The 23,506-nt window shown below is 46.8% G+C and overlaps 7 protein-coding genes across 7 annotated transcripts; 3 read left to right on the top strand and 4 right to left on the bottom strand.

The window, feature by feature from the left end:
- Nucleotides 1-329: 329 nt before the first annotated feature.
- On the top strand, nucleotides 330-6,017 carry TRUGW13939_07632 (uncharacterized protein; the record flags this gene model as incomplete). Its single annotated transcript, XM_035490771.1, has 8 exons — nucleotides 330-1,189; nucleotides 1,623-2,137; nucleotides 2,192-3,608; nucleotides 4,028-4,553; nucleotides 4,599-5,292; nucleotides 5,338-5,399; nucleotides 5,454-5,607; nucleotides 5,656-6,017. The coding sequence occupies 8 exons, from the start codon at nucleotides 330-332 to the stop codon at nucleotides 6,015-6,017; spliced, it is 4,590 nt and encodes a 1,529-aa protein (XP_035346664.1).
- Nucleotides 6,018-6,917: 900 nt separating this feature from the next.
- TRUGW13939_07631 (uncharacterized protein) lies at nucleotides 6,918-7,949 on the bottom strand (the record flags this gene model as incomplete). Its single annotated transcript, XM_035490770.1, has 1 exon — nucleotides 6,918-7,949. The coding sequence occupies one exon, from the start codon at nucleotides 7,947-7,949 to the stop codon at nucleotides 6,918-6,920; it is 1,032 nt and encodes a 343-aa protein (XP_035346663.1).
- Nucleotides 7,950-9,602: 1,653 nt separating this feature from the next.
- On the bottom strand, nucleotides 9,603-10,131 carry TRUGW13939_07630 (uncharacterized protein; the record flags this gene model as incomplete). Its single annotated transcript, XM_035490769.1, has 3 exons — nucleotides 9,603-9,723; nucleotides 9,775-9,792; nucleotides 9,845-10,131. 3 exons carry the CDS (start codon nucleotides 10,129-10,131, stop codon nucleotides 9,603-9,605), a joined length of 426 nt encoding a protein of 141 aa, XP_035346662.1.
- A 199-nt stretch (nucleotides 10,132-10,330) lies between these two features.
- Nucleotides 10,331-11,435, top strand: TRUGW13939_07629 (uncharacterized protein; the record flags this gene model as incomplete). Its single annotated transcript, XM_035490768.1, has 3 exons — nucleotides 10,331-10,535; nucleotides 10,586-10,742; nucleotides 10,946-11,435. 3 exons carry the CDS (start codon nucleotides 10,331-10,333, stop codon nucleotides 11,433-11,435), a joined length of 852 nt encoding a protein of 283 aa, XP_035346661.1.
- A 48-nt stretch (nucleotides 11,436-11,483) lies between these two features.
- TRUGW13939_07628 (uncharacterized protein) lies at nucleotides 11,484-12,254 on the bottom strand (the record flags this gene model as incomplete). Its single annotated transcript, XM_035490767.1, has 1 exon — nucleotides 11,484-12,254. The coding sequence occupies one exon, from the start codon at nucleotides 12,252-12,254 to the stop codon at nucleotides 11,484-11,486; it is 771 nt and encodes a 256-aa protein (XP_035346660.1).
- A 675-nt stretch (nucleotides 12,255-12,929) lies between these two features.
- TRUGW13939_07627 (uncharacterized protein) lies at nucleotides 12,930-15,705 on the top strand (the record flags this gene model as incomplete). The annotated part of the gene is made up of 7 exons (XM_035490766.1): nucleotides 12,930-13,917; nucleotides 13,963-14,511; nucleotides 14,578-14,898; nucleotides 14,955-15,009; nucleotides 15,056-15,082; nucleotides 15,130-15,582; nucleotides 15,642-15,705. 7 exons carry the CDS (start codon nucleotides 12,930-12,932, stop codon nucleotides 15,703-15,705), a joined length of 2,457 nt encoding a protein of 818 aa, XP_035346659.1.
- A 1,134-nt stretch (nucleotides 15,706-16,839) lies between these two features.
- On the bottom strand, nucleotides 16,840-23,322 carry TRUGW13939_07626 (uncharacterized protein; the record flags this gene model as incomplete). Its single annotated transcript, XM_035490765.1, has 5 exons — nucleotides 16,840-18,738; nucleotides 18,788-21,003; nucleotides 21,087-21,994; nucleotides 22,042-22,996; nucleotides 23,049-23,322. 5 exons carry the CDS (start codon nucleotides 23,320-23,322, stop codon nucleotides 16,840-16,842), a joined length of 6,252 nt encoding a protein of 2,083 aa, XP_035346658.1.
- Between the last annotated feature and the right edge of the window lie 184 nt (nucleotides 23,323-23,506).

The raw sequence follows: 23,506 nt of genomic DNA, 5'->3' as shown, positions 1-23,506 counted from the left end.
GCTGACAGTAGCTGGGTGAGTCGAAGCTTTCCTGTAAAAGAGGGATTCAAGAGAGATTCAAGAGAGATTCAAGAGTGATTCAAGAGTGATTCAAGAGTGATTCAAGAAGGATTCAAGAAGGATTCAAGAAGGATTAAAGAAGAATTAAAGAAGGATTAAAGAGGGATTAAAGAGGGATTAAAGAAGGATTAAAGAGGGATTAAGAGATTCTAGAGTTTTAGTTCTATGATATTGATCTTATCTTAATGGATTTTTACTATATATCAGAAAGATTCCGCATCCTCAATAAAAACGAATTAACAACTTATTGTTTGTACCACGATTCCAACATGTCAATCTATATCCTAACTGTTTTCTCATCTCTTCTTTTTCCCTTCGTCTCGTCAACAATCCAGGCACGGTGCAATGGCTTCCAATCTACAACGCCGAGGAATATCTCGTCTTGGACACCAAAGACGACATCCCCTACCGCGAGCACCCCCGGTTCACGGCCATCATACATGACACCCACCACGCCTTCTACCCCGACAACCCATCCCTCTACCCCCAAATCTCCCTTGCCTATTACCGCATGTTCTATGACCTTGGCTTCTGCTACAACAATTTCGGGAGAAAGCTTCCCACCAACATCATATTGTGCATGCAATGACGGCTGGGTAGCTGGAATTGGTACCACTGTCGGAATTGATAAGTCTACTACCTATACCTGCGAGGTCAATAAAACTACACTCATCCCCCTCACGACAGTGGCACCTACCAATGTACCGGGCAAAGGCGGCTTGCCTGGGTGTGCAGCAATCATATCAACTACCGGAACATCGGCCTATTGCAACTGTGGGGGAACACCGGCCCCCACACTCAGTCCCACAGCTTCGGGGTTCATAAACTGTGCCTACACTATCCAGCCATCAAGCTCTTATAACCCGGCAATACCAACCGCGCTCCCATTTGCACCTGGGAGATGCAACGTGCAAGTCTGGCAACGCGAGAGTGAAACGGGTACTGGGCCAGACACATTTATTACCGTTAAACTCACAGATGCAAAAGGTATGGTGATTGGCCACAATTCTGGTGGCCTGACCTGGGGTGAAACACTCGAAACGGATAGCAAACTTCCATTGGTTATACTGGTGACACCGCGCACGGCTATTAACAATGAAATGATAATTGTCGGCCCGGTTTCTTTTGCGTATGGTTCACAAATATGGAATAGCAGTTCATCTCAATGCTCCGTGGATAATGGAAGCACGGAGAATTTGTCTGATCGCCTGATAGATTGCAATTTTTTTTGTCCTAGGACGTAGTTTACAGTCTGGAATAATGAACCAGTTGTCTGTATTAAATATGTCAGATTAGTATCAATTCAATTCTTTAAATGCATAATATTTTCCGTTAAATTACATGGTCTTTTCAGCTATCGACAGTCATTTCATAATCATCGGAGTCGCCTAAGACTGGGATTTTAAGCGTAAATGACCCTGTTGAATGGTATTTCCGGAGTGGACCACATTCCGGAGGACAGTGGGGATCCGGTAACGCCTGCTCTGGAGAGCCGGATTTCCTCATCAGGTTCCATCTTATAAAGCTACTCCAGCCCACTAAATGGCACTGCTTCCTCGCAGCAAGCAACCCAGTATGATCCAATATCCGCAATTACCTGACCCATCAGGGGAAAAGTCCCGGAAGAGACTTCGTAGCTCTTCACACGAGCACAATACTCAATATGAGAAACTACAAACAGTTGGTCTATTTGACAAAAAAAATGCAAAAAAGAAAGAAGGAAAAGAGGCGCCACAAAGCACAGCACCTGAGGTAACTTCCAAACCGCCAGCCCCCACAGTTACCTCTGACGCCGATGAACATGGAACCCAGAGTAGAGGCGATTTTTCCTCCTTATTCACTGGCCCTCCAAAACCTACAAAGACTTCAACGTCGATTGAGAAGGGTAAAGAGATAGATCACATTTTGAATACATCGTCCAGGAAACCATACGAAATGTTGGGAATAGCTGATAAGTATAATGAGTTCAATGCTTCCACAGCCGACAAAAAAACTATTACAAACGCATTTCGTCGTCTCAGCCGTCGTGTCCATCCTGATAAAAACGAGGACCCCAGGGCAACCAAAGCGTTCCAGAGTAGGTAAAGATTTCGATTGGGGCAGCGAAATATGCTAATAGTCACAAAACTAGAGTTGAACAAAGCCATGAAGAGATTAGGAATGCCCAGCGAAGCATTTGCTGAGAATGCATACTCGAGTGCCAGTGATCCCTTGACAGACGAAAGCGACGACATAGATGGATATGATCAAGATGGTGATATTCCAATGAAAGATATCCCCGCTCAGGGAACAATGCCTCGGTCCTATCACGTGAAAATGTACCAAAAATGCACTCCGTACATCCACCAACTTATCAACGATCCACGTAATCATGAAGCAGCGCTTGCCATCGACCGCTGCAATGAAAAACTCAAAGTTTACAATAAAAAGCATGGTATGCATCGAAAAGAATGTTGCATTTCATATGCAGGTCTTGTGGTGGAAGTCGTATCTGCTCAAGAAATAACGAAGTCGTTCGGGAAGACGCAAGAGCACTCTGACAAAAAATACCGGACCGCGCAAGAAAAAATTGGCGTGGCCAACCAGAATATCAAAAAATGGGTTACTAGCAATCATTATCCTCGAGAATGGATGGTGCAGTTTCAACTTACCAGGAGTGCCGAGCTAGAACGTACTATGGCTGCTGATTCAGATACTGGAGACGAATCGACCGTAAACAGCACCCCAGAACCAACGGTTGAACTGCAGCATGCCGATACCGGAGATGAATCGATTAGCACCTCGGGGTCCGAGGCCAGCAGGACTCCCTGCCGAACCACGGACGGACAAATAATTAAAACTTATCATGCAATGTCGTCCTATCTAGGGGGGGCGCGGGGGTGCACGGTCGTGGTCCAACCTGATGAAGAGAAGGCAATTGGAGTTATCCTACCCGGATCAAAGATTGGTAAAGAGGTTGTAAAAGCTTTCCTCAACATGCCCAATAAGCCGCCAGACTACGGAATCCAGTCGAAAGATTTCCAATACAAAGACGCACGCTATATTGACAAGGTTACCTTTGTAGGATTACGCCTAAATGATGACATCATCGACGACCCGGAGCACTGCGATGCAGTATGCGAAGTTTCTCTCGTGAAGCAGAGAAACGGCAGGTTTTACAAGTGGGAAAGATGGCTGCGTTGGAATAAATTTAAAGAGGTAATGGGAGAGAAGGTAGCTTATGATCTGGTCGTCAATTTTTACAGTCGGGAGGGGACACAAGCACGTTCCAAAAGGATTGATAATGTGCGTTCAAAAAAATCGATTGCAAAAAAATCGATTGCTAGCCGAAGAAACGTCAGAAGGAATTCCCCCTCCAGTAGTGAATCAGAGTTCAAGTCACCGAGTCGTGGGCGAAGAGCTATTGCAAGCAAATCGAACTGGGAGAATGAGGACCCGGACATTGAATATCTGGAAGAACGTATTGCCTCGTTGCAGTTGGACTTGAAAAGAATGCAAGTGAAGAGGCGAGAAAGGAGATCAGCAGCATCACCGGGTGGATATCCACGGTATAAGTATTATTAACTTTTATAAAACTACCGATTCATCCTAGAATTTGAATTGAATAATGAACGTGTCTATCAAAAGAGTAGAGTCGCCGCTGGAATCGCCGCTCTTTGTGCGGTGAATCGTTAACTGGGCTTTAATAATGTACCTTTCCCATATGAAGCGCTTGGTCTATGATACGGTGGGTTGCGCGAATTGCCTCCCGAACTCTACTGGAGGGTAGTATAGCATCTTAAGCGGTGCTACAGGTGGCTGTCAGCAAGAATTTGATTCGTAGATCATCAGACCCATATTAAATTTATAAGTGCATTAGCACCAAAGCCTATACTTAGCCGGGACCCGGTATCTGGTTAGCCAGACTTCCGGAAATGCAGACCCGGAGAACCGGATTCTGGAAAGCGGGCCGAGGGGTACATATTAGTCACATCACCAATGCCATTCAAGTCCACAGCTGGGTAATCATGATAGAACTAACTAAAGTCTATGCTGTGACTTGCGCCGTTATGGCCATATTACCTATACTCCTTCGAGCGTTACAAAAAATCGCCTGGGTGGCTCATCAGCGACTTGGCTCCCTCGTCATCCGATATCTCGCTCTGCCTTTGGTTTTCCCCCGAGCTCGATTCTTCGGCAGTGTCACTTGGCTACGGCTCTGTTTTCAGATGGGCTATTTGGCCGTTAACATTGTCACTAACGTACTCGGGGCACGGTCGCTGCGCGACACGGGTGACAGGTCGGCAAGCCTCAGCACCATCAACTTCTCCCTTTTACTCGCCAGCCAGCCCGCTCTTATCGCGGATCTCATGGGACTTTCATTGAGGACCTACCTCCACATTCATAGCACGGTGTCCATGGTAACCACTGCGCAAATTTTAACCCATTTCCTGATCCTCCTCATCGAAAAGCAAATATCCGTCGGATCTGGAACTCAGTTATATGGATTGCTGGTAGGTCATGCTCGCCCATATCTGAATGTGTTACTGAGATGATAGGCTGCTGTCGCCATTGGCCTTATCGTCATATTCCTGTTCCTGCGGCGGCCATGTTATGAGCTTTTCATTAAATCGCATCATGCCCTCACTATTGTGGCATTTTGTACCATTTGGCGGCACACCCCAACAGAGAATGCATTTATTCGTTATTACCTTCTCGGTGGTGCGGCCGCATTTATCGTCACTTTGGTGATTCATGGCATCTCTATGCTTCTCTCTAATATATCAGTTCACAGGCCGCTTCCCCGAACCATCATCATCCCACAGAAAGATTCTGTGACGTTGCAGGTGTCCAACATCCAACCCTTCAAAGTCCGAGCGGGCCAGTTCTTTCAACTCCGAATCCCTGGAGTGTCTGTCTGGTCACTGTTCCAGAACCACCCATTTGCCGTGGCATGGTGGGAGGAAGACGAAAATGGATGCGCTACATCACTTTCCTTTCTGGTTCAGGTTCGGACTGGCTTTACGGCGAAGCTGCTTCGAAATGCATCGAGTAATGCGGCCCATCTGACGTGGGTGGACGGGCCGTACGGTGTACCATTGGATCTTCGTGGGTATGGGTGTACTGTCATGTTTGCCACTGGAATTGGGATTGCTGCCCAGATTTCATATGTCAAGGAGATACTCAAACAGCGTTGGCGATGGCAATCTTCTATGCGAAATATAACCCTCGCTTGGGAGGTTGAGCACTCAAGTATGCTATGCTCTATCGTATAAGGTCTTTTCCTGACTGTGATAGGTCAACTTGACTGGGTCCGCAACTGGATGCAGGAGCTACTCAAGCAAGATCAAGGTGGCTATGTAAGTTCCATTTTCCTGTCTCTATGGATTATATTCGTATTGACCTACCAGTAGATGCTGCGCATCTACCTTTTTATGCCAAATAACACCGATGCGCCTAGTAAATACGGGATCCATGATCGAATTGAAATCCTGCCCCAAAATATGAACGTTGGCTCATTAATCGATGAAGAGATCAAAGCCAGGAGCGGAAAAATGCTGATAACTGGTATGCCATTCCTAATGGGTTCCTTGGGTTACTGACCCCTCTTAGTAGCTGCTACGCACAAAACTCGTGATGAGGTGAGGTTTGCCATCATGGAGCGCACCAGCGCTTCTGGGCTGCTTTCAGATCAACCGGCGATAGTTTCCCCTCTTCACGACCAGAGGCCTAGGATGGAGGTCTACATTTCAAATATGCAGGCCAATATGAAAGATCTAATAAGATCTTCCCGTGAAGATCCAAAAGATAGAATAGGCCAAAAGGTGGACAAGTTGGTACATTCAATACAAGTGTTTCATCGGCATGTGCACCCTGTATCAAACGACTTGAATAGCCGAGTTCACTCTATTGATTTGGCTGAGTTGCTCTTTCAACCTAGTCGCAGTTACACGATGTCGTCACGCCGAGACGTCTAGTCAAACTGGCCTCGCTGCTTCTGGAATGTGATTCTTGCTAGAAATTATTTAGGCAATAGATACGCACTGTTTTCAATTGGACGTATAAGCTGCTAGCTAATAGTCTACATTCCCGCCAGAACCTACGTCGTAGGTGTGCAGCTATAGCAATTAGTGCCTGTGGCCACAGCGTCGTCGCCCATAAAGGTACAGGCTGCTTGAACATGCCTGTAATTTTGGTTATATCTTAGGGTTTTCCAAACATTTTGAGCTTACATGCTCACTGGAATCTCCTTACGATAGACTGTAGATATTATGGCAGTCTTCCTAAAACTGCTCGGTACGGATAGCCTACTGTCCGTGCGCCATCCACGGTAATCAAATGTAGCCCCACACAGTTTGGCTGGTTACAGGCCCGGTCCGGCCGCCACGCTGAGGCCCAAACAAAGAAATAAAGTTCTTGCCCGCATGAGAGGTCAAGTCACGTGGTGAGCCATGACTAGTAAGGGAGGGCTGAAAACTGGTCTGATTTGCACATAATTCCCGACACAACGGTACGCTAAGTATCATGCTAGTAGTCACCCACCCAATCAGGCGCGCAATGCTGGCGCCGTGTACCGAAACCCCCAGTTTACCATTTAGAACCGGCCTTGTCTCTCAAATAGAATTCGCATGCTGTCACTAAATACTTGCAACTGATAGAGAAGGGAAAAAAGGAGAAGAAAACGAAAAACTGCCCATGAGGTCGGGATATTAAAAAAAAAACCAAAGAAAACAAAAAAAAAAAAAAAAAAAAAAACAGGCAAGAATAGAAAGTCAAAAAAGCAATAAAACGTGTCCTGTCCGCGGTTTTCCTTTCAAGTATTTGCTGACTTCCGATCAGATCCTATCTAGATCGTTGTTCTCCTCTGGGTCAGTGATCTACATGCCCATGGTCTCGTAATCCGTATCAGCAACGGTCTGAATAAAGTTTGGGTTCATGCTCTGGTTCATCTGCCGGACGCTGAGCTGACTCAAGTAATATAAATAGTCCCCAGGAACCTCTGAGTTGAGAAAATGCGGACAGGGCTGCGGTCCTTCTAAATGACTAACCGCGTGACCAGTTGGGTAGGACGGCTCCAGTTGGTGATACACGCCGTGTGGGGTTCCAGCCAGACTACCCGTATTGTACTGAGCATTGATTAGTTCTTGACCTCCACTGGGAGAGAACCGATTGCATCCTATCGGGTATCCAGCTTCAGTCGACGATGAGACGCGGGGAGCAACTGTAGATCGACTCTCTGGCAACTGCAAAGAAGAAGGATCGTATGTACCCAATAAATAGCCGTGATTGTCTGCTGGGGTTGACGCCTGGCTATTAAAGGAACAGTTCGATCCCGATGATTTGGTCCTTTCCGAAGTGGCAGGGGATGGACAGGGGTTATCGGGATGGTTGAATTCCTGCCCTTCTTTGCGCTTATCCCTAGGAGGCTTATACTTTTTTTTCGGCATAAACTTGTAATTAGGATAAGCTTTATGATGGTTATCCCGTTCTATTAGGGCTAGTGACTCATAATGCTCGCGTATATGCGCCGGCTCCTTAGGCCAGCTTTGCCCGGATACCTTTGACACAACTTGGTGGTTGGTGTCTGCGCACCATGCTTTAATGCGCTCGGTGTACGCAGATCGGTAGAGCAAAAATGAGTTCATAGGTCTGGGGATCTTGCCGTTCTTCTGAGCGATCTCCTTGTGCCGCGTTTCAACATCGCGGGTCACCCAGGCTCTCATGTTTCTGACGGAAATGTGGGACATGTTCTTGGTCAAGACACTCATGGGCTGAGAAAGAATCGGAATTGATATTCTCTTTACTTTGGTAGGCTTGGCGCGGCGCCTTATGCCGGAGGAACGTCGAGCCTTTGCGGCTGGGGTTTGTACGAGCTCGCCCTTGACGGGGTTGTCTCTGGGAAGGCACATCGGCTCTGTTTTGGACAGCAACTGTAGGCTTTTGACGCGCTGAAACTACGAATACATCAGCCTATACTGGGGTGAGATTGCTGTTCCTGATACTTACTGTATCCTCCTCCTGCGGGCTGGTCGTCTCCTCTTTGGGAGAACAGGTAGCAAATTGCTAAATGACTCCGTCGGATAGCAGCTCACAGAGCGGGTGAATAACACTCACCGACTGGCTAGTCGATCTTGACAAAGAGGGAGACGACGTGCTACAGCAGGGTCGTGTAAGAATATGGTCACGGAGTTTGGGCAGGATTGATCGCCAAGTCTGATCAAGAGCCAGTGGACGTCGAGACCACTCGCGGGGGGTTATTGTCCGGGAGAAACAGAGGACTAAAAGGGGACAGAGACAAGCAGCGAGAAAGGATGGGAACAACGAGAGAAAGCAGGGTCTATTTTATATCCCGTCGCGAACAGTTCCCCGCTCCAGGTCCAGGTAGGACGTAATGCCACTTTGCTGCTGAGCGTGATCCCGGGATGGGACCGAATCCGCCATGATCGCCGGTATGCATGCGTAACTTTTTGTCATGTATTTGTTAGTACCAACAGCCATACCGTATCGGAGCATTACAATGTTACAAGTGGCATCTTCCGGGGTTGGCCATGGGACCAAAACATGATCCAATGAGGAGCGATCTGCCGCTGTAAATGTACAATTTATCTCAAAGATCCAAAAAAAATATTGATATTGTATACAATGATGGAATTTCTACGTTCAAACTAATGCCTCCAGCGGTGGACTTGGCTAAGATGGTCCTGTTTGATTCTTGCAAGAAATACCAGTAGATAAATACCATAGAGACCGAGTAGGAGGACGGAGAGAATTCCAGTGACGGTAGCAGTGATCACTGCAGTAATTGACCAGTGACCGTTGTGACCAGTATAAACATTCACAACTGTCGTTAAAAATCCCATTATTGAGTGAGTTCCACCAGGTCTGTTGTCTTTATTAGTCTGCTGTCTAGTCAATGACGTTATACTCACAAAAACAAGCGATTCATGGTATAAAAGTAGTTCGCCCTGAGCTTCCACCACAACCAAATAATGCCACATGCACCAATACCGCAGCAGATCGCTGCTGTCCATAGGAGGGGCAGATTCCGAACCGCCCGTACAAGCAAGGTTTTAGGTACGCTTTCACTAGCAAGATGATCGATGGAAGTGAAAGTTCCTGGAAATACTAGATACCCTGCCAAGAGAATCCATGTGAAAAAAAGGGCTAATAAACTTGAGCCAAGTGGCAAATTGTCGTATTCGATCAGCATCCGCAAATATTCCGTTTGATGTCTAGGGAGGCGCTGATCAGACTCCGGAGGTAGGATTGATAAGAAAGTTAAAAAACGCAAGTTCCTCCGAGAACCCATTTTCAAGTTAGTCCCTGTGATAACACGCAGCTGACATGCTTATATTGTTCTTATAATTCGTACGTCTGCTATCCCCCGAAATTACCTTTCCGGAAACTTGCCGTTATCCGGAAAGCCAACTTCTGCGGCTAGAACCCTTGTTGGTTCTTTGTTTCTTTGTTTCTTTGTTTGGGGCAGATTTAGGTGCATGACTAGTGCGTCACTAATTGGAGGGGTAAACAGAAAATTGTCCATTCATTGAGCTGCCTCTGAATCACGCATAATGCTTCTCCAACCGATCGCACCTTGCGCTTAGATCTTTGATAGCATCTGTCATCGCCACCGTCCATGGTTGAAGTGAGGTATCGACATACTCGACTAGCTCGGCCAACATTCTGATGGTTTCATTTTAGTACGTCCTAATGGGAGAATATGACTGGACATACTGGGATTTCTCGTCAAGCCTTGCATGCGGTTAACTGATCATGCTTTAATAATGGTAACTGCGTGACTTACTCTCGTTTAAGTCGTTCGATATCCTCTTGTATCGTTGCATGTTGCCCTGCACTCTCGGTATTGATGGGGGAGCTAAACGGGCCAGATGCGTCTGTTTGATTCTCTTTGGGTGATGTATCCGTCTTACCCAAGCTGAGGTCCGGAGCAGGCGAACGACTTCCCGAGAGACCAGCTGGATGCCAGTCAGAGAAACTCACCCCAGAAGTCTGCATGTCAGGAGCCATATCATTCTCCCATTCAGCAATAAGACTTTCCCATATATCTTGGTCTCCGTTCTTGTTGTCCATTTTCCTCCTGTTCAGATGAATGTTGTGCCTTTGGGGAAACTTCGTTATGTACATGGCAAGGGCTGATCATATAAACGGTCAGTTTATTAGAGTTTCCCTGAATTTAAGTTCACGGGGGAGGAGAACAAAGCCAGGAGAATGACAGGATATATCAGCGGACTAGATCACCCTCGCAGACAGGTTACTCACACATCACATAATGTCCAGCAAACGAGAGGCCTATCGCTTTCACGAGGACACTTTGCTAGCTGAACTGAAGCTGAGAAAGCCGCCGATGACATGGAAGGAAATTACCGATTCATTCAACAGTGCCATGCCTGAAAATCGCCAGAGAACTATTCATGGTCTCAAATACGAATGGCGGAAGATCAAGCACAACTATCTTCCATCCAACCCAGCCGTGAGTACTTAATTCCTTCTTATCGCCAGTGTAGCTCTGCTAATTTCTTTACAGGAGACCCAGAACATGTCTTCGCTGCCCAATGGACAATCTGGGATGGGTCAGGAGCCCAGCGGCATGTCTTTTCCGGAATTGGATTTCGGGGCACAACCTTTCTTCCAGTTGGGTTAAAGTGTACGGCAAATACGGAGTGGTATCATATTCATGTATCGTATGCAACTGATCGAAATAATGAAGCATGACGTCACCATTGGCGGCAAATCCGCTCATTCCAGTACACTAGTATAAAATTTACAAAGCCCAACCCACAAAGCCCAACTTCAAACACGAACAAAAGCAAAGTATGGACAAATATAAGAAGTCTAACAAGCTGAAGAGATTCGTATCGTTTAAAGGCACTGATTCTGGTGCCAGCACAACGGCCATGCAGGGAAACAGGAGCTCGGAGGCTGTCTCACGGGGTTTTGAAAGCATGGAAACCGGAATTCCTCCACCACTCTCACCGAGACGAGCGAAGCCGAATCCAAATATTCCCGAGGAAATTCTTCTTCCCGACTTGGACTATCTGATTCGAACCCACGGCGGAAGTACATCTGTCACAGACCGACTACGGACAGAGATGACGAGATCTAAACAACGCAGAGCGCAATACGACGAAGAGATCCTTGACTTGAAGCGTCACATTGGAAGGTTACAGGCAGAGTTGGCATATCTCCAGGAGGTAAAGGGTTCTCTGATGCAGCTTTACACCTCGATAGTCAAAATCAACAAGGAGACAGTGAGAATACAGAATATGCTGCAGCACTCCATTGAACACTGCTCAGCAGGTTTAGGGAAGGCAGAAAACCAATTTCTCGGTTACTGGGGCATCAACATGGATCATGGATACGAAGGTTTTATCTAAGGCTTAGATGTATATAAACTATACTTCCAATTTTTTCACTGGCGGAGATCAATCTGAGAAGTGAGATACATCTTGTGCGCAATGATTCGTGCGATATTGGGTCTGCTTGGATTGATACCATCTGCTGATTAAAACAAGGCATAACGCCACCGCAGCAGCCCCCAGTATTGCTCCTCCGATGTATCCCACTTTCACTCCGACTGTAGTTCCTTTGTTCCCAGCTTCCGTGGTGAAAGTAGGAGAGTCTGGTGCCGTAGAGGATGGGCTGTTCGGCACGATGGGAACCGGTATGGCAGTCGGCAAGGTGGAAACAGCAGACACTGATGAAATGCTAATGATAGTTGGGGTGGTAAATAAACTTGATACTGAAACAGTGGAGCTAAAAGGCATATCAACTGGTGGGGTCGATAAATCCGTGATTGAAGTTGTTGACAAGGTGAAACCAGTGTCAGTAGCTCCCTGTATTGCTGCAGGAGCCTTGAGAAATTTCGATTGAATGACCGATGACCAGCCAAAGCTGGACGTAGGATGCCTCACACCGCCAGAAAGGGCTAGGCTGTTGGTGCTTGAAGGTGAAGCGCTGGGTGATTTATTCCATGTGACACGATCAGAAAGGTCTAGGCTGTTGGTGCTTGAAGGTGAAACGTTGGATGATTTTTTCCGTGTGACACGATCAGAACTACCAATCCATAAGTGAGAGGTGGAGGGCTCAGATAATGTATGCACAGTATCTGGCGTTTCTAGAGGATGTGCCTCATGCCAGTGGTAGGAGGATGAGTGAGGACTTGGACGTGTGGAGTTGTGCGGAAGAATCATCATACTTTTTGTTAGAATAGTTCAACTAGAATATGAGTTATTCCAAGTTTTTAATGATTCTTTAAATTGTACTTTAATAAATAAACTTTTTAATCATACTTTGATCACACGCTAATCACGCTTTGATCACACACTAATCATACTTTAATCACACCAATTTACTCTTTTATAATTCAACACTTCTTCTATAATCACACTTGAATCATTCTTTTAATATTTCATTTAATTGTTCTTTTCTCATTACATTAACGTATCGTTCATTTAGTTATGTACTGACTTAAGCAACTTTGTATCCCTTTTACTAACCCCAGCATATATAAAAAATGGGTCTGGTGTGAGGTCCAACCAAGAACTAAAAGGAGACATACATTCAAACTAGAGTGCAGAGTAAGGTGAACAATACCGTTCATGTGATTGATCCGAACCATCCTCTTGTTTAAATTGGAATTCCCTGTCCGACAGTACCTCCGGACTCCCTGTTCAGCCTTACATCATTACTGTAGGTTGGCCAAAGATCAGACCTAGAGGAAACCGGAAAGCCGGAAAGAGAGATTTTGTTCCTGGAAAACTCATTAAGAATAAGGCGAAATTAAGATCTAGTTCTCCGTATAATTTAAGCCGCTGGAACGTCCAGAAACAACATTTTGCTAACCATATTACCGTATAATGCTTTAAAATATGAAGCTAGTCACTGAAGATGCATCCTGGCTCCGAGTCATATACAAGGATGGATTTTGGTTGCAAAATACCGGGCGTCTATCTAACCTCCTTCAAGGTTTGCCAAACCCGGACTCTCAGACACCTCAGTTACTGCACTTTGTTGGACAGGCTGCAAAAGATAAAGCCATCCGCGCGGTCTTCCCTGATAGCTTTCAAAGGCGCACTTCCATGTCCAGTCTATATGACCTCCGTGTGGTAGATTCCACCGCGAGCTCCTGTGCACCTTTGCTTCTAGCAGACTGCAATCCATTTACAGCACCTGTCCAGGATGAGTTGTCGACAGAATCAAAGAACCACCTACTTGAAGTAAAGTGGCCTGCTACATCTCGACACATCGTGAACGTTCTTTTGGCGCGTCTCACCTTTCCCTTTAGTGACCTGATTTGCATCTTTGTCGAAGATTTTTCAGATCTGAGAGAAGTTGCAATCCAGTTAATCGGCTGGGCGAAGGCAGCACAGTCGTCCAGCCTTCCTTCTTCCAACCGCCCAAATGTGATTTTAATCTGGTCTGAGTCTGCCAGTACACAGCAGCAGATCGAAGATTACATTAGTGGACCGGATTGGACTGAGATAGGTGACATGTATACGCTACTGCCGCCTTTCTACCAGAACAAATCTAAGAATCAAGGAAATATGCCACTCAAGAATGTCCTTTTGTCACACTTGCAGGAAATCAACGAACGACGCAATCAAAATGGAACGCGGCTATCCTGTAGCCACTTTGCGGCTTTTTTCCGTCTCGCTCTTGAGCACGTTGCCAAAACCGCATCGGATCCATTCGATTTCATTGCTGCGACGAGGGCGGACAATCTCCTTGAGGGGGCATTTGTCGGCCATATTATAAACTTTCTTCGACTTAGTCTGGCGCTTGATGTCTCCTATTATGACATGGCTTCTTTCATCGCATCTGCCATCCTCATGGACGCTTATCCGCCAAATATGCATCGTAAGAATCAAATATCCAGCACTTAAGCAAATTTAACATTACTAGGGTTCCCCCCAAGCGAAGTCTTCCACTCTCTATATATGCCTTTCTGCTCCCAGGCTGCAAGCCAGGTGGCCAATGGCGAGGATGCGGTTACTATACCAACTTTGATAGAAACCCATTTTTGTCGGCTGTTTGGTGAATTAGCAACCGGAGATAGGACTTCGGCTCAGGTCCACAGCGACAACTTGAGCCTCCGAAGTCGAGTCTGGTCGCTAATGCGGTCTAACCACACGTGCCTCTTCTGCATACGGCGAAAGCCCGAAGAGCATGTCCTCACCTGCGGTCATACAATCTGTGACCAATGCGCGCGCATTTATGGTCAGGAGTCGAAGGAGGCGGACCAACGGTTCGTTGTGTCGTTTTGTATTCTATGCAAAGTTTCCGCAAGAGTAGTAGCGAGTTTAACCCCTCCGACGGCAAACTTGAGTATTCTCAGCATTGATGGCGGCGGTACGAGAGGCGTTATACCCCTAGAATTTTTACGGGCTATGCAAGACTTGATTGAAACGCCCCTTGTTGATCTGTTTGATTTGTCAGGAGGGACAAGCTCAGGTATGCTATCATTCCTTCTACGAAAAGCACTACTGAATCATAGCACAGGGGGTCTCATCGTTATAGGCCTCATAATGATGGGCTGGAATGTTCACCAATGCAGCCATGTATTTGACAAACTCGCGCGACGTGTATTTCACAGATCTCCGTGGGTCAGCGGCCAGTTCTGGAATTTCTTTACAGGTCTTCTACGCTGCATCATTTCTGACGGCGTATACGACGCAAATACCATGGCGCAAACTTTAATGGATATCCTGGGATCGGATCGCCCCATGTTTGGGTACACCAAAGGATACTCCGGAAAGAAAGTACTCATCACGGCAACGGATACTGAAAATTCTTCTACGTTGGTGTTCGCCACATACAACGGAAATGCTGCCGTGGGGAGTCAGTGCGGTAAAAGCGGCATTTCCATAATGATGAATTTGAGCTAATGACGCCAGGATATGAGTTTGTGCATCATGAGGATGTCACAAATGAACCTCTAGTGTGGAAAATGTATGTATCTGCCTTTCTCTCTTCTCGCAGTGCTAACTCTTTAAAGCGGGCAAGCAACGTCTGCTGCACCAGGGTAAGATTGACCGTCTATTCATTTGGCAGACTGCTCACCTGGACTAGGCTATACGCGCCGGTGGAAATGGACGTCCCTCTGAAAAGAACACTTCAGGACGGTGGATTAGGCGGTCACAATAATCCTACTCTTCTCTGTCTTCTTGAACGACGTCGGCTGTTGTCTTTCCACGTATCTGGTTATGTGCTTTCCCTTGGGACTGGCAAAAGGATGAATCGCAAAGATGATCACCCCAACAAGACGCAACGAAACGACATCTCCCAATGGCTCCACAACCATGCGGTCTTTCGCATGGGTCGTTCACTGGGTCGATGTGTGGATGGTGATCAAGTAGCCAGCCGACTCTTTGACGTGAAAGTCTCTCGTTTCAATATCGAACTTTGCGGGCCGTTAAGGATATCTGATACCGCTGGAATGACAGCCCTACGAAAAAAGGCACGAGAAGGTTTGACTAGATCCAGTCAGGTGTTCGAGGAGACTACCAATGCACTTGTCGAAAGGTTCTATTTTGTTCTTGATAGACTCCCAAACCGTGTGGGTGATCGATTTCATTGTGAAGGCTCGATCCGCTGTCGCGGCAACTGTCAAACCGTCGTATCGGACCTTTTGAGACTACAGGATAATCATCTCCAATTTATGATCGATTCTGAACTTCTGGGTGAGCTTGATATTTCTAGTCTTCGTTTAGACAGATGTTCTGGCTGTCAGCGGTATCGAAAACGAGTGACCTTCTCAGTTCGGAATCTGACAAGTATGATCAATATCTATCTACGAACCGGCAGGGAAAAAAGGAGAAAAATCAGTGCCTTCCCTCAATCAATTCAATGGTTTGTTCGTCGTCAGCAGCTTGATTCATATTTTGGGACCCCGGACCATGGATCTCCAGGGCGCCTCCTGTGTTGTAGTGGTGATGAAGGGCATGCGAAACGCAATAAACCAGCAGTTGGATTACGCAAGAGAAAGCAACCAATCCAGGAAGTTGGTAGTTCAAAGAGACAGTGTCATTAGAATCACAGATTGTACAGTCATTCCCGAAATCGGTTTGACTGATAAACATAAAACAGTTTTCTTCTAGCCCCACTGCCAAGACATTAGTCTGAGTAGGTTATTGAGTCCCTGTTTCAAATAAGGCTTAGTGTAAATTACATGTGGTATGAAACAGGTAATATACAGTACTGTATGAATATTATATACGCACTTTTCTGTACGGAGTACTCCGTACACAGGCCCACAAACAATTGGCGCAGATCTACGGAGTACATTTAGTACTATACTTTCAAACTAGAGTCCACCCTGTCCCAGATGAAAATGTCTCCATGTGTCACGTGGAGTTTCCCCGATACTTAGTTCTCGGGCCGAGAATACTAAGTTCTACCACCTAATGTTAATTACGTGACTTGGCTAGCTCCCATTGAATTGCCTTAAGGCTCTTTGCGATGTCGTCACCCCACATGGCTTATGGAACGCCTTGATGAGCACCAAATACCGTGGATTAGCTATCCATAATAATCAGCTACTGTACCTGTTTTCTTCTACAGTTTCATTTACTATGTGACAAATAGCTCAAAAGATGCTTAAGTCAGGATAGACTTGTGGCAACTAGATCTTGCGCATTTGCCACTATGTTGGAATCTGTAGGAAACATGTAGCATATTCTGGGAAAGAAATCAGTCGAAATAAATTCTCTATCTCTCCTAGGCCCTCCTATAAGAGACTAGAAGATATACGAAGATATCAAACCAACTAATTAAGACCTACTATACCCGAAATCCTATGAAGGAAATCCGACCTGACGCATGTCCCAGAGCGAGCATATTTGATTTTATTGCTGAACAAGAAGGCCTAGTCTCAGGAGGAAGCCATAGTACTTGTTTACCATTTAGAACCACCCAGTTCCGCCCTTCCAGAAATATATTTGGATTTGTTTTGGGTGGCCTGGAGATATTATTGCCATTCCCGGATTGCATCCTGAGCAATCCTAGGTTGGTGTTGATATATGACCTATCTTGTGAAAATTCGAGTTCTGTGACGATTCCCTTGGTGGTCAAGGTCTCATGTAGACCACCTGTCGCTGTGTCCCAAAGGCGCACTGTCTTGTCCTGAGAGCCGGATGCTAGTAGCCGGCCGTCAGGAGAGAAGGCCACTGACGAAACTGAGCCAGAGTGGCCATTGAGAGTCTGCTGTAGAGCGTCTGTCGCTGTGTCCCAAAGGCGTACTGTCTTGTCACCAGCGCTGGACGCCAGCAGCCGGCCATCAGGCGAGAAGGCCACTGAATAAACCCAGCCAGAATGGCCCTCGAGAGTCTGCTGTAGAGCGCCTGTCGCTGTGTCCCAAAGGCGTACTGTCTCGTCACCAGCGCCGGACGCCAGCAGTCGGCCATCAGGCGAGAAGGCCACTGACGAAACCGAGTCAGAGTGGCCCTCGAGAGTCTGTTGTAGAGCACCTGTCGCTGTGTCCCAAAGGCGTACTGTCTGGTCAAAAGAACTGGACGCCAGTAGCCGGCCATCAGGAGAGAAGGCCACTGACGAAACCGAGTCAGAGTGGCCCTCGAGAGTCTGTTGTAGAGCGCCTGTCGCTGTTTCCCAAAGGCGTACTGTCTGGTCAAAAGAACTGGACGCCAGTAGCCGGCCATCAGGAGAGAAGGCCACTGACGAAACCGAGTCAGAGTGGCCCTCGAGAGTCTGTTGTAGAGCGCCTGTCGCTGTGTCCCAAAGGCGTACTGTCTCGTCACCAGCGCCGGACGCCAGCAGTCGGCCATCAGGCGAGAAGGCCACTGACGAAACTGAGTCAGAATGGCCCTCGAGAGTTTGCTGTAGAGCGCCTGTCGCTGTGTCCCAAAGGCGCACTGTCTTGTCCTGAGAGCCGGATGCCAGTAGCCGGCCGTCAGGAGAGAAGGCTACTGATGAAACTGAGCCAGAATGACCCTTAAGAGTTTGCTGTAGACAACCTGTCGCTGTGTCCCAAAGGCGCACTGTCTTGTCCCGAGAGCCGGATGCCAGTAGCCGGCCGTCAGGAGAGAAGGCCACTGACGAAACTGAGTCAGAGTGGCCTTTGAGAGTCTGCTGTAGAGCGCCTGTCGCAGTGTCCCAAAGGCGCACTGTCTTGTCCCAAGAGCCGGATGCCAGTATCCGGCCGTCAGGAGAGAAGGCTACTGATGAAACTGAGCTAGAATGACCCTCAAGAGTCTGCTGTAGACAACCTGTCGCTGTGTCCCAAAGGCGTACTGTCTTGTCCTGAGAGCCGGATGCTAGTAGCCGGCCGTTAAGAGAGAAGGCTACTGATAAAACCGAGCCAGAATGATCCTCAAGAGTCTGCTGTAGACTACCTGTTGCTGTATCCCAGAGCCGCACTGTCTGGTCAAAAGAACTGGACGCCAGTAGCCGGCCGTCAGGAGAGAAGGCTACTGATGAAACTGAGCTAGAATGACCCTCGAGAGTCTGTAATTCTGCACTCCATCTTTCGTTAACTTGTGGCAGCCGGCATATCCAGCTAGGAATGTCTCGGTTGAACACTGTACGAATTATTGCCGTTCGAGGTGCAAATACCAATCCTGCGCAATAAATTTGAAGTGGTACTTCATCGGCTATCTGGCGATTTTTAAGAATAAAGCGCTTTCCATCATGCACAAAATTAGATAATACAGAATTATCATCGCCCTACATCTTTTAGTGTATATCTTAAATGACTGTATACTGTGATGCTTACTGGTATAGCCATGTGCAGAAGATCAAGCATACCCACCACCTCTGATATGAGGCCAAGTAGGGCTATCGTTTCTACCCAATGTAGAAAATGTTCCTGGAGAAAAAGTCGCACATCTTCTATATTAGAAGATATGGCGTTACTCTGCTCGAGATGGTATATCCAGTAGCGACAAGAGTATTGTAATTCCGCTGGTATACATCGGCGGATATGTTGAGCGTCGATGTCTGCTCTACGCGTTCCAGGGCCTTCTAGATGGCAGATATCTCTCTGTAAACAACGTCGCATAGTTTTAAGGCACAACTTAGCAATTTCTTTGTGCTTCTGCGCCCTATCTACAGAGAACTTGGTTCCAGGCTGGACCACAAAGTCCCGAAATGATAGATGCAGAATCCTCACAGGCTGGTCTCGATCACTAGGAACGCTTAAAACAGATCGAAATGATTCAAGTAGATTGCTGATCTGGTCTGCTCCTATTTCCAGGAATAATGATAGCGCATTTATAGAAAGCGGAACAGCAAGAAGGATGATGACACCGACCATTATCTGGAACTCTTTCAGGAGCTGCTGCTGCTCTGACTCATCACCTTCTTGGTCGTCTAGCAGTCGTTCTAGAATTGGTAGGTATATCTTATCCATTCTTGATACATATTTGGCTTGGTCCGAGAGAAGCTCTGCAAGGCGCAATTTAGGTTCCCATTTTGAATTCTCGATGTAACGACATACTGTGGCAGCCGAGCTAAAAAGTGGAAAAGACATTGTAACCAATTCTTGGATGACATCATCGCCAGGCCAGTCTTGCGAAATATTTCTGTCGTGTTTAATCTTTGCAAATCGGTCTTGTAGAAATAAATTTATATCATGTTCTGTCACTTCTTCGGGTATCTCATGAAGAGCTAGGTCCTGATATTCATGATCCGCGACCTTTGAAAAGCCATGGCGAATTGGCAGTTCAGGTCTGCTAGTCACGAAGATCCGAAGATGAACTGCTTCTACCTTCTGTAGAAGAGGCAGTAGTTGAATTATAATCTGGACATCTTGATCATGTTCACATTCATCTAATGCGTCAATAACCATCACAGCGGTTTGACGTTGTCCACTGAGTCGGTCAAGATTAAGCAGTGGTTGAAGGAGTAGTTTCTCAAACTGCTCACTGAGTGATTTTGAAGCAATATTAGGGTCATGATTGAGCACCTTTTGCACGCCATATCTTAGTCCAGAGATCCTGAGCATCAGTTGCCCTGTCAATGTCGGGAAAAACTTCTTCGCGTTCCCTGCGTCCCCTCCACCCCGCTTAAAGAAGAAGCTGGCACCTAGATGGTTGGTGTTCTTGAGTGACCTTGCCACAGTTCGAGATATTGTGGATTTTCCTGTCCCAGCCATTCCCTTTAGCCAGAAAATGCTTTTTTGGGACGGCGACATAGCCCATTCCATTATTTGCTGAAGGAGCTCGGTCCTAGTGCCTGGGAGGCATTGGACTTCGTCTTGGTCAGAGAATGAGTCAAACTGTGCCTCCATCACGACCTTCAACTTCTTCAGATCGATGTCGTTGATCAGGTCGACCATCAGAGAACTATCTGCTTCGGGAAGTTGAATAACTTCTGCCAGGCCAAGCAACTGGGCGGATGTAGGGTCAGTCGTGGATATTATGAGTGTTCCGGCACAAGAACGAGGGAACATATTCTCCAGTCGGAGATATATTGCCCCATCTGCCTCTAATCCATCAAAGACCATAATCCAAAGACCCTCATACGTCCAAGAGAGGTAGTGGAAAAGTGCCTTGGCCCCATATCTAGAAATTTCATATCTTGATCCATCTCTGAGTTCCGTTCCGATGAGGGTTTCGAGGATCTGCACGCATGACTTCTGGATGGAAGCTACGCTTCGAGCGTCAACCCAGAGAATTGACCAATCTTCTACCTGCCTTTTCAACTCATTGACTAGCTTTACTGTAGTCTTGGTGATCTTGTCAGGATCACGCCCAGTGAGTATGATATTTGGCAGGAGACTCAATTCTCTAACAAGTCCAATGGCATCCTTTGTGGGCTTCTTGAATTCTTCGCCAAGAGGCATAGGGCTGTTTTTGTACTTGTTAGAATGCCTGGTCAGATCGGTGTCTTTGGTCAAGCCAGTGTCTATCCTTTCTGCAATGTCTTCAATGTCGACTCGGTCTGGGCTGGGAGACGGAAGAGGTAAATCGATGGGATACTTGACCTTTCCTAAGATTTAGTTAGCCAAGTCCATTTGCCTTAACATACAGCCGGCCTTTGCTATATAGCAGATAGGTGAAACTTCTACTTACTTTCGAGAAGATTCAGAAAATCTTCTGTAGCTGCTATTCCGCTATCGTTCATGTCAAAAATTCGCTCCAAAGCTGCATTTAAAATATCCTGCTCCATCTCAAGGGTGATGTTGTGTGGCGGATATGGTTGGTCTTGAATCCGTGGAATTTTATCAGTGTTGCTAAATATGTGGTAAACTTCCAGTAGATTGATGATTGAAGGATCATAAATTTGAATTCTGTTGTTAGGGTCATGATATTGAGATGTCATGATATTCCGACATCTTCTCAGGCCTGTTCGGGCTTGCTCACTGAATTCCGGTTCGAATCTTTCCAATCTTGGTTCGAGGCCGTCAAATATTTCCATCACCATTTTATAGCGGATGAATTCATCACCTGGAGTACCGACATTGGCAGTCCAACTGTCTGTCGTATACGAGAGTAGATTGGCGCTACTCGATACCTGAAACGTAGTGCTTTCTTTCTCATTCGCTGATCCGGCATCTCCAGGAAGCGCTCGAAGCGCGAACTCGTGTAAGTGCTTCAATATGTGCTCGTCGATGCCTGTCCTCGGCTCCGTGGGCTCTGTTTTACATAGCGGACACACCAGCGGGCCAATGAGTTGTCGCTTGCTGAGTTCCATGAGGATATCTCGCTGGGGCGCTGGTCCAAGGTTCCCATGCTCTTGTTCTGTGTGGGCCTGCCAGCTTTCGGCACTGTCAAAGAAAACTAGAACTTGTGGATCAGACTGATCGAATTCGGAGGCCTGTTTGGTGTGGGTCGAGCAAGGATTGCAAGTCCATTTTGTTGAAGAATGTTTCGCTCTCATATGCGCAAGTAGCTGATCTGCCTTGAGGTACATCTCATCATCGTTGCTGCACTCTTCCATAATGCACGAGTAGGGGAGAATATCTTGAGCGACGTGTGCTCTGGAATATATCAGTAAATGGGATGCAAACTAGCCTCTGGTACTTACTTCCAACTTTGTTCATTCTTCGCATACGAGTCTGGCAGTTTATCATTGCAGTACGGACAGATTAGTGTCCCATTTGGCAGGGGCTTTGGACACCCCGGATAGGCCTGCGATCCCCCAATCTTTGTCACCCTGGTTATCCTTGATGGCGTCTTATTCGCGGATAGATCCGTAGTATCAAAATTCGGGCCAACATCGGTCGCCGTTACTGCGGCAGTGTAGATTGAGCGGGTCCTTTCGGCTGGCGCCTCATGCGCTTGAGGAGCAATTGGGGTGACTGGCTGACTTTCTTTTTCTTTCGAAGATACAATGCTCGTAGGAGGAGCGTTATCCACCGCAGCTGGAGTCTTGTCAGGCTTCTGCACCTGGACTTCCTCTGGCACCTCTACTGGAGCATGCGTTCTAGCTCGTGCTTTGGTGAAATACTCAATGCGATGTCTACGGAGAATATTTGCACGTATCAATTTCAACTTGACGGGGCTGAATTTGCTGTCATCATAGACTCGTTTCATCTTTTCCGTGGCCGGCAAGCCCTCGGCATCTTTGTCGGGAAATCCAGAGTTGATGATTGTTGTAAGATGCTGACGGAATGCTTTAACTTCTTCTGTCTCCTTCAAGGCCTTGTCTGCTCTCTCAAACCGATACTTGGCGCCGGCTCTCCGGATGGTGAGGGATATTCTTGTCAGTTGGTCTAGAATCGTTCTGACATATGAGATGTATTCTTCAAGAACTGAATTATTGGTCGAGGTTGAACCGGAGTTGCTCAAAGCATTGTCTTCACTCTCGGATTCCTCATTAAATAACGCCTCTGATTTTGTCGAGGAAGACTGTACTTCGTCAGATTCCTGTGTGCTATCCGAGTCCTCTAACTCTCCCTCCCAAGCAGGGGCTTCTGCGTCATTCTCGTCCACTAACTGAGGAATATCATCTTCTGACTTGTCATCTTCAAGTTCTTTCGCTTCGGATCTCACAGTTAGCTATATAATTATTATTGGAGACCAGAAGCTTACAAGTCCCACTATAGATGCCCACTGCTCCTTCAACAGAAGTTTTCAAAGCATCGAGAAGATTGCAAATTGACTCTCGTGCATCTGGATAGTTCCTTAACCTGTGATCCATCCCCGATTTGTCAAGTGATGTGGCTTTGATAGCGCAGCACCAAAGGTTGAAGTCGAGTTGCGCCGATCGAATCCATGCATGCTCCTTCGGGGCATGCATGTCCAAAATTTCCTTACACGCAGTTGCGCTCCTCGCTATTTCAGTTGGTATCGTGACGTACTCCATATTTGCAAAGGGTTTAAAATCACATCGCCTAGAATCTCCGTTTAGCGGTCAGTCGATCCCTCTGCGGGGGATTTCGATTGGGTGGAAGTATTCGTCCAGGCCGCAGCTGCCCTGCTGATTGAATATAGCCGTTGTTGGTACTGAATACTCGAGATTCAGAATGGTGAGGCTGAACCCGAAAATC

The sequence above is a fragment of the Talaromyces rugulosus genome, chromosome IV, assembly GCF_013368755.1.
Source record: "Talaromyces rugulosus chromosome IV, complete sequence".
Classification (NCBI taxonomy): domain Eukaryota; kingdom Fungi; phylum Ascomycota; class Eurotiomycetes; order Eurotiales; family Trichocomaceae; genus Talaromyces; species Talaromyces rugulosus.
Note: the sequence above shows the minus strand (reverse complement) of the source record. Positions and strands in the feature narration are given on the sequence as shown.